This window comes from Physeter macrocephalus, chromosome 13 (assembly GCF_002837175.3).
Source record: "Physeter macrocephalus isolate SW-GA chromosome 13, ASM283717v5, whole genome shotgun sequence".
Classification (NCBI taxonomy): domain Eukaryota; kingdom Metazoa; phylum Chordata; class Mammalia; order Artiodactyla; family Physeteridae; genus Physeter; species Physeter macrocephalus.
The window spans coordinates 5,127,695-5,135,500 of NC_041226.1; the positions used below are offsets into that span (position 1 = coordinate 5,127,695).

General features: G+C 51.3%; 1 protein-coding gene across 1 annotated transcript; it reads left to right on the forward strand.

Annotated features, from left to right (window-relative positions):
* The first annotated feature begins 466 nt into the window (after positions 1–466).
* RASL11A (RAS like family 11 member A) lies at positions 467–2,942 on the forward strand. Its single transcript, XM_024125796.3, has 4 exons — positions 467–679; positions 1,050–1,106; positions 1,205–1,284; positions 2,219–2,942. The coding sequence occupies exons 1-4, from the start codon at positions 556–558 to the stop codon at positions 2,684–2,686; spliced, it is 729 nt and encodes a 242-aa protein (XP_023981564.1). The 5' UTR covers positions 467–555; the 3' UTR covers positions 2,687–2,942.
* The last annotated feature ends 4,864 nt before the right edge of the window (positions 2,943–7,806 follow it).

A 7,806-nucleotide genomic window follows, 5' to 3' on the forward strand; every position in this document is an offset into this window, starting at 1 on the left:
CCCCAAGGGGCCTTCACAAATCTGGAGCAAGGTCACAGTGTCTGCAACTCCCTTATACCGATACTAAGGGCTCTTTATCCTAATAATGTCACCCCTCAGCACCTTTCAGAAATAAGAAGGGCAACATTCGACAGGAATTTATCCTTCCCACTGTTGCAGAAACGTCCGACCCATTGCATTTTTCCTTTCTTTCGTCCCCCAGCTCATAATTCTGATCTCTGGTCTAGTGACCCGGTCTCGCCTCTGCAGGATGGAGGGGGCCGCCAGGGCTAACGCAGGCACAGCGGAGGCCGGATCTCCGGGGCCCGGAGGCCGGAGCAGCGTAGGCCCCCGGCAACGCACGTCAAGCGGGTGCGCGCGCCGCGGTGACGGTGCCCTGGGCTCTCCGGCTCCGCCCCCTCCGCGCCGCTGCGAGAAGGGGCGGGAAGAGGAGGAGCCGGAGGCGGCCGCGGGGCCCCCAGCGCGCCCAGCCCTTTAAAAGCCGCCGGCCCGGCCAGCCGCGCCGGCGGCCGAGGTCCCCGCGCACCGGTGTACCCGCGCTCGACCGTGCGCTCCATGCGGCCGCCCACCATGTCCGGACACTTTCTGCTCGCGCCCATCCCCGAGTCCTCCTCCGACTACCTCCTGCCCAAGGACATCAAACTGGCCGTGCTGGGCGCCGGCCGCGTGGGCAAGAGCGGTGAGCGCCCCGGGGAAAGCGGGGGCTCCCGGCGGAGGGGAGGGCGCAGGGGGGCCCAGACGTTTCCAGGCCGCTGCCGGCCTCCCCGCGCCAGCCTGCTTTCCCGCCGCTTCCCCGGACCTTGCACTCCTGGGCCCTCGCCGGCGGGCACCTGTTGGAGAATGGGTGCCGGTGCGGCGCGTAGCGCACCCCCGGCCGCACCCGCCCCAAACCCCGCGGAGGCCGCGGCCGCACCCTTGGCCCTGCGGAGCCTGAGGATGCAGGCAGCATCCGCGGTACTGCGGCCCGTCACGCCCCCATTTCCCCGAGACGGTCCCGGTTTGACCGTCTCGTCCTAGTCCTTCAGCTGATTTTCCTCTTTCCTTTTCAGCAATGATTGTGCGCTTCCTGACCAAGAGATTCATTGGCGATTATGAGCCGAACACAGGTTAGGTTCGTTTCGTTCTGTTGAGACTGCATGCTCTGATTTTCTTTTTCCTGAGGAGAGTGTGAGAATTTAAAACTCAACTCTCCTTCATCCTCCAGGCAAGTTGTACTCGCGGCTCGTGTGCGTGGAGGGAGACCAGCTCTCCCTGCAGATCCAGGATACTCCCGGGGGCATCCAGGTAAGGACTGCCAAGAGCAGGCGGCTCCTCCGCTTCCAGACGCCCGAGCCAGGTGTCTAAGCACGCCTGTGATGCGTTCAGATGGAGGGGTGTGCCGTCCCCAGGTGGGGCCAGTCGTTGGGGTGTTAGAAACCGTCCACGATGGGGGGCGGGGAGAGTGGATGGTTATAGAGGCCGCCTTCTCCTGTCTGCCACCTCGGAAAGGGGAAGAGATGCTTAACTTCTCTTCGCAGCCCTGGCCGGGGCCTCGCTGGTTACACGGGTCTCACCACTTCTGTCAGAAGCAGCTCAGCCTTGGAACCCGGAACAAAACTTTGGGGGTGGGATTCTGGAGAGGGTCTTCTCCCCTAGCGAGGACTGCTGAGGTGCGCCTGTTTCTCGCTGTTGCTCTCAGTAATTCCAGTCAGATAACCCCATGGCAAGCAGTCAGGAATGTAACTTGATTAACACGTTACTAATTGCTCTCCCTTCTAGGGAGGAAAGGTCTTGTGGAAGAACAGAAAGAAGGAATTTGTTTCTGTAACATTCTCAAGAAGGACATGCTAAAAATATTTTTATGGGTTGGGGAATAGATATTTATCTTGGCTTATTTTCAAAGTTCTGTTTATTCTGAGTTAGTTCCCTAAAAATTGCGCCATCCCGAGTTGAAGTTCTCATTGAAGTCATCACAGACTGGTTCATCACAGGCTACCTGCCAAGCAAGGGGGTTAAAAGTAATGTGTCGGTAACAGCTAATAAAATAACCCAGGCAGGGAGCTTGCCTGCGAATTGGCTCTTTCCATGTCAAAAGCCTCCTTCTGCAGAAGCTGAGTAGAATCCGAAACTATATATGTGATTTCTTTTTCAAACATTTTTTTCAAGGATGGCTTTGATGTTCTTTCCAGTTTCTCCCACCGAGGGCTTCCTTGATCCGGGCTCACTTTGCTCTTTTCAGGTCCAAGACAGCCTCAGCCCGGCGGTCGACTCCCTGTCCAAGTGCGTTCAGTGGGCAGAGGGTTTCCTGCTGGTCTATTCCATCACGGACTATGACAGCTACCTGTCCATCCGCCCCCTGCACCAGCACATCCGGAAGGTCCACCCCGACTCTAAAGCCCCTGTCATCATCGTGGGCAACAAGGGGGACCTTCTGCACGCCCGACAGGTGCAGACCCGTGACGGCATCCAACTGGCCAACGAGCTGGGCAGCCTGTTCCTGGAAATTTCCACCAGTGAAAACTACGAAGATGTCTGTGATGTGTTTCAGCATCTCTGCAAAGAAGTGAGCAAGCTGCACAGCCTCGGTGGGGAGAGGAGAAGAGCCTCCATCATCCCCCGGCCACGTTCTCCCAACATGCAGGACCTGAAGAGGCGCTTCAAGCAGGCTCTCTCCTCCAAGGCCAAGTCCCCCTCCGCCCTGGGGTAGACCCATCTCCACTGGATGGACTCGTCCCCTTTTTATCACGCATTCATGCAGCTGAGAAGACTGGGGGTCACCCTTTTTAATCACACATTCAGAGTTTATTTTTATACAAACTATTGGTTTTCAAGTGTATGTGTATTTCTGAAAATTCAAATGGTGATTGCCTAGAAGTTGGATAGAGTTTTTTTTTTTTTAATGAAAGATTTTTTTAAAACTGTAACTGCTAGCCACTTTTCCATTAAAGGCAAATGGCAACATTGCTCCTTGTTTTTAAATGTCTTTTTATAGAAATCATACTTGCACCAGAGCCCAGAACTGCTCCAGGCTTACCCCCAGTCTGAACTCTCATTGGTGGCTCCTGCAGGGAGGGGTTGATGCAGAGGGAATCTGGTGTGGGAGAAAGGACAGTCGGTGGAGGAGGAAAGGGATTTGAGTAACTGCAGGATTTCTTTAGTTAGGGCACTTTGCCCCAGGCATGAAACTGACACCATGTGATTTTCAGCGGAAGGGGTTCATTGTGCACAGATGCTAAAAAATTTCGACATGAGTAACATTATTATTTATTGGTGCAAATGGGAGTTCATCCTCTCCACCAGTATTAAAAAAACAGCCCCCCTTCCAGCATTCCCATTGTCAGTAAGTGCACCCTCCCTGGAGTTGCCCGAAAATTCTCCATCCCTCTCTGTCTCCTTTACCCTAACCAATGTCACACCCGGTCTGTCAATTCTCTCTCCTATTTTTCTCTAAAGCATCACTTCGCCTTAGTCCAGGCTTTTACAGCTCTTGCCTGGATGGGCAAGCAAGCGTGTGGGCAAGGCTCTGGTTTCTTGGCTCTAAATCTTTCATCACACCAGGACAACCTTACTAAAACCAACCCTGATCATCTTATATCCATGACTGAAAAAACTCAGCTAGTTTCCCCTTATCTGCTGGATAAAATATAAATGAGGCATGGAATCAAGATTATTTGCGGGCTTCGCTGGTGGCGCAGTGGTTGAGAGTCCGCCTGCCGATGCAGGGGACGCGGGTTCGTGCCCCGGTCCGGGAGGATCCCACATGCCGCGGAGCGGCTGGGCCCGTGAGCCACGGCCGCTGAGCCTGCGCGTCCGGAGCCTGTGCTCCGCAGCGGGAGAGGCCCGCGTACCGCAAAAAAAAAAAAAAGGATTATTTGCCACCTATCCACGCTCATCATCCCATCCTTCCAAAACACATGCGCGCGCGCACACACACACACACACACACACACACACACACACACACACACAGCTGACAATCCATTCCAACAGAACGCTCTGACTTTCTCACTCTTCATCAGGTACTTTCATGCCTCCCTGCCTTGGCACGAACTACTCCCTTGAATATTTTGTCCTATTCTCCACCTAAAAGATCTTTCAAGTCCCAAGTCACATGCTACATTCAACTCCTGGGGTGCCTTCTCTGAGTCTTCCTCTATTCCTGAAGCTTTTGTGTTATAACCCAACATTTTCATGAGGCTAGTTGTCACCCCCAGTGGAAGGAGCACTGCTTGAGGGCGGTCGTTGCATTTTATGACTTTGTATTCCAAGCTTCTAGCCCAGTGCTTGCACATAGACTGGTAGGTTTTCAGTAAATATTTGATGAATAAATGAGTGACTACATTGTTTTTGGTGCCAAGGACAACCATGGCAGATTACAATGAAACAACTTGCCACGTCTGCAGAACGAGGACAGGAGGTGTTCTCAGTAGTTGAAGGTTCTTTATTAGCAGTGACAGGAAGTGACACATGCAGCTTCTGGCCACTGCAGACCATTACCCTTGACTGTGTCCAGACCTGTGATGTTAACACCACCCTTCCCTATAGTTGGGGGGTGTCTAGGCAAAATGCCATCAAGGATTAATAATATTAGATAATTCACATCTAAAGGTGTATCCACATAAGAAAAAAAGTATATTTTGGATTCCGTTATCTTTTTTGTTGTTGTTTTGGGGGGATTGTTTTGGATTCCATTATGCTGGGTTTTTTTGTAGTTTTATTTTTTAAAATTTATTTTTGGCTGTGTTGGGTCTTAGTTTCTATGCGAGGGCTTTCTCCAGTTGCGGTGAGTGGGGGCCACTCTTCATCGCGGTGCGCGGGCCTCTCACTGTCGTGGCCTCTCTTGTTGCGGGGCACAAGCTCTAGACGCGCAGGCTCAGTAGTTGTGGCTCACGGCCTAGTTGCTCCGCGGCCTGTGGGACCTTCCCAGACCAGGGCTCGAACACGGGTCCCCTGCATTGGCAGGCGGATTCTCAACCAGTGCGCCACCAGGGAAGCCCCCATTATGTTTTAAAACGTGCCTAATTCTCCTTGTTCCTTGCTAACTCTCAGCACAAAAGGAGTTCTTCTGATCATCAGCCCTTCCTGCTCCCTACCACCCATCTTAACACTGAGGCGTGGACATGAGAGCAACTGCCCATAGCGTGCCCAGGTGGCACCGGTGCTGGGGCTCTTCTGCCCTCAAGGAGCTGAGATCAAACATCCCATGAGGAAAAGGTCAATCATAATGTAAAAGCTAAAGAACAGCACAGGAGACGTCCCAAGGCAGCCTATGATCCTGTTCCGCGTGAGCGAGCTTGGGGACAGGAAGAGCCCTTGCGCTTGCCACGATCCAGCCCAGTGTGGACCAGTGGGGTCAACGGATGAGTCACGGGGAAGTTCCAGAGGGAGTAGCAGCCTCAGGGGCTCGGGCAGAAAGCGGTTCTCCTGTCCTCAGCATCACAAAAAACTGACTTCCAGGGCCACAGATCTTCCTCTCTTCTCTGGTCCCCAGATCCGGCCCTGCACAGCACCTGGCCTCTGGGTCTCGTGGGGACCTCAGTGTCTCTCCTGATGGCAGCGGGGTCTCTCGAGGGTCAGGTGCTTGGAGAATGCCTGTAAGCGTCCTGAGATAGCAGCGCTGGACATAGAAGAGGGGAGACTGGAGCTACCAGGAGACGGTTGCGGGGGGAACTTTGTCAGATTTCTGTGTCGGGAAGTGGATCTGAGGATTTGGGCTTGACTGGGCCCCGAGGAAGCCCTTAGAGAGGAAGCTGGGCCCTGAGCCAGTTTCTTCCCTCCAGAACCGGGAGGACAGAGCCTTCAGAGCCCTGGGTGTCATTATATTGCTGACGGGGGCAGAACCCCTGAAACATTAGGCAGAATTGAAAACTTAGTGGCTGTGGACAGGACAGTCTATGCATTTTCATTTGGTAGGTTTGCCTTACCGCCAAGGTGTCATCATCAGTGTGAGGGTCACCTCCATCCTCACAAGGGGGGAGGGACTACAGCATCCTTGGTCTCTCTCCACCACCTCCCCGCCCCCCGGCCAGCCTCACTCTGTCTTGAAGTTCCTGAGTCTCTCTCCATTGGCACCACCCATTCTCCTTCTGGTCAGGGCTCAGCTTTAATTCTGCCCTCCAACTGAAGAATGATTTAATTCATGTGCCTATCAGTGAGGTTCTAGAAGAATGGACGGGGTCGAAATGGCTCAGCTGTACATCCTGCAGTCATGCGGTACTTCACATGCGACCTATGAAAAGCAAACTTGAAGGATGGAAAAATAAATCAATTAGAACAGAAGGAAATTAATTTGTTTTGCTCCTGTTGAGGTGAAGGGAAGTTCTGAAGTTTATTAATATCCATTTAAAGAAATGGATTAAAATAAATAGCGTGGAAGGTGGCAGTGAACAAAAGAGCAAATAGGAAAGACCAGATGACTGTTTAGTCATGAATGTGGGGCTCGAGTAGCTTTTTTCCCTTGTATGTGTTGCAACTTTAACTTCTCATTATGCAAAGTTACCAATTCAAATTTACAGTGGGAAGATACTTTGGGTGATTAATAATTTATTCTTACCATTTGATATGTCTCCAAAAGGAGGGATATTTTGAAAGACTTCGTTAAAATTCGTCTCAAGCTACTTTGACACTCAATTAGAAAGATGCGATATAGGGGGAAAAAATCCCCAAACAATTATCTTCCAAGCACCATTAAGTTAGCCAGAGCTCAAGGAAGAGTGAACTGATGTAAGTGATGGTTGGGCTGTGTTAGCAGACATCTCAGCATAGAGTAGAAATTTGCTGAACCCGGATGAAACATAGTCACCCCTCATGTTTGGATGCCCTCGGGTACCTCCATCCCAGTAGAAAATTAACTTTGTTAGGGCCAGGCATGTCCTCCTCCAATTCGGCTCCATAGCACCTGTGAGACTCTCCCATACATGACAGCATCCCCAAAAAGATATTCTGGGCGCCCTCTATCAAACTGTCAAAGGTGGCTCTTTTCCTCTTGGTGAATTGGAAAGAGAATGTTCTCCAGAGCATGGCTACTTGAACAAAATAGGTATCATCCCTTTTTTTAAAAATTTATTTTATTGAAGTATAGTTGATTTACAATGCTGTGTTGGTTTCTGGTATACAGCACAGTGATTCAGTTGTACAAATATATGTATTTTTCATATTCTTTTCCATTATGGCTTATCACAGGATATTGAATATAGTTCCCTGTGCTCTACAGTAGGACCTTGTTGTGTTTCCATTCTCTACATAATGGTTTGCATCTGCTAACCCCAACCTCCCAAGTATCATCACTTTCGATTTCCCTCATCTCTTTGTGAAGAGCACCTCTGCAGTGACTCCCATGATTTCAAATTACCTAAAGGTTATTGAGAACCTGCTTCAGGCAAGGCCCTGTGCTGAAGGGTGTGGTGTCTGGATGACATTCCTTCTCTGGGAACTCAATCCAGCAAAAGATCGGGGGGCCGCCTTGCGGGTGGGACTCTGGGGGGATGAGAGGTGAAATAAGACGCTGACCCAGATGGGACGGTGTTGACAAAATTAGCGGAGAGTGCAGATCACAGAGCTGAACAGGAGCAGACAAATACCCCAAAGACCGTGGGAGGAAATGGACTTCCTTCCTTTGCAAACTGTAAAGCATCATTTCCTCTGAGCATCGTGTTATGTTCGTGAGGACGAATGCGTTACAGTTGTAGAACACTTACTGCCATTTCTTACCAGCATTCTCTTTTTCAATCAGAAGAACAGGGACGTCCCTGGCGGTCCAGTGTTTAAGACTCCGCACTTCCACAGCAGGGGCACGGGTTCGATCCCTGGTTGGGGAGCTAAGATCCC

Excerpts from the sequence above, each read along its gene's own strand:
- RASL11A (XM_024125796.3), top strand. The coding sequence starts at position 556 with ATGCGGCCGCCCACCATGTCCGGACACTTTCTGCTCGCGCCCATCCCC. Across the intron at positions 680-1,049 it reads CGGCCGCGTGGGCAAGAGCG|CAATGATTGTGCGCTTCCTG; the intron begins GTGAGCGCCCCG and ends TTTCCTTTTCAG. Across the intron at positions 1,107-1,204 it reads CGATTATGAGCCGAACACAG|GCAAGTTGTACTCGCGGCTC; the intron begins GTTAGGTTCGTT and ends TTCATCCTCCAG.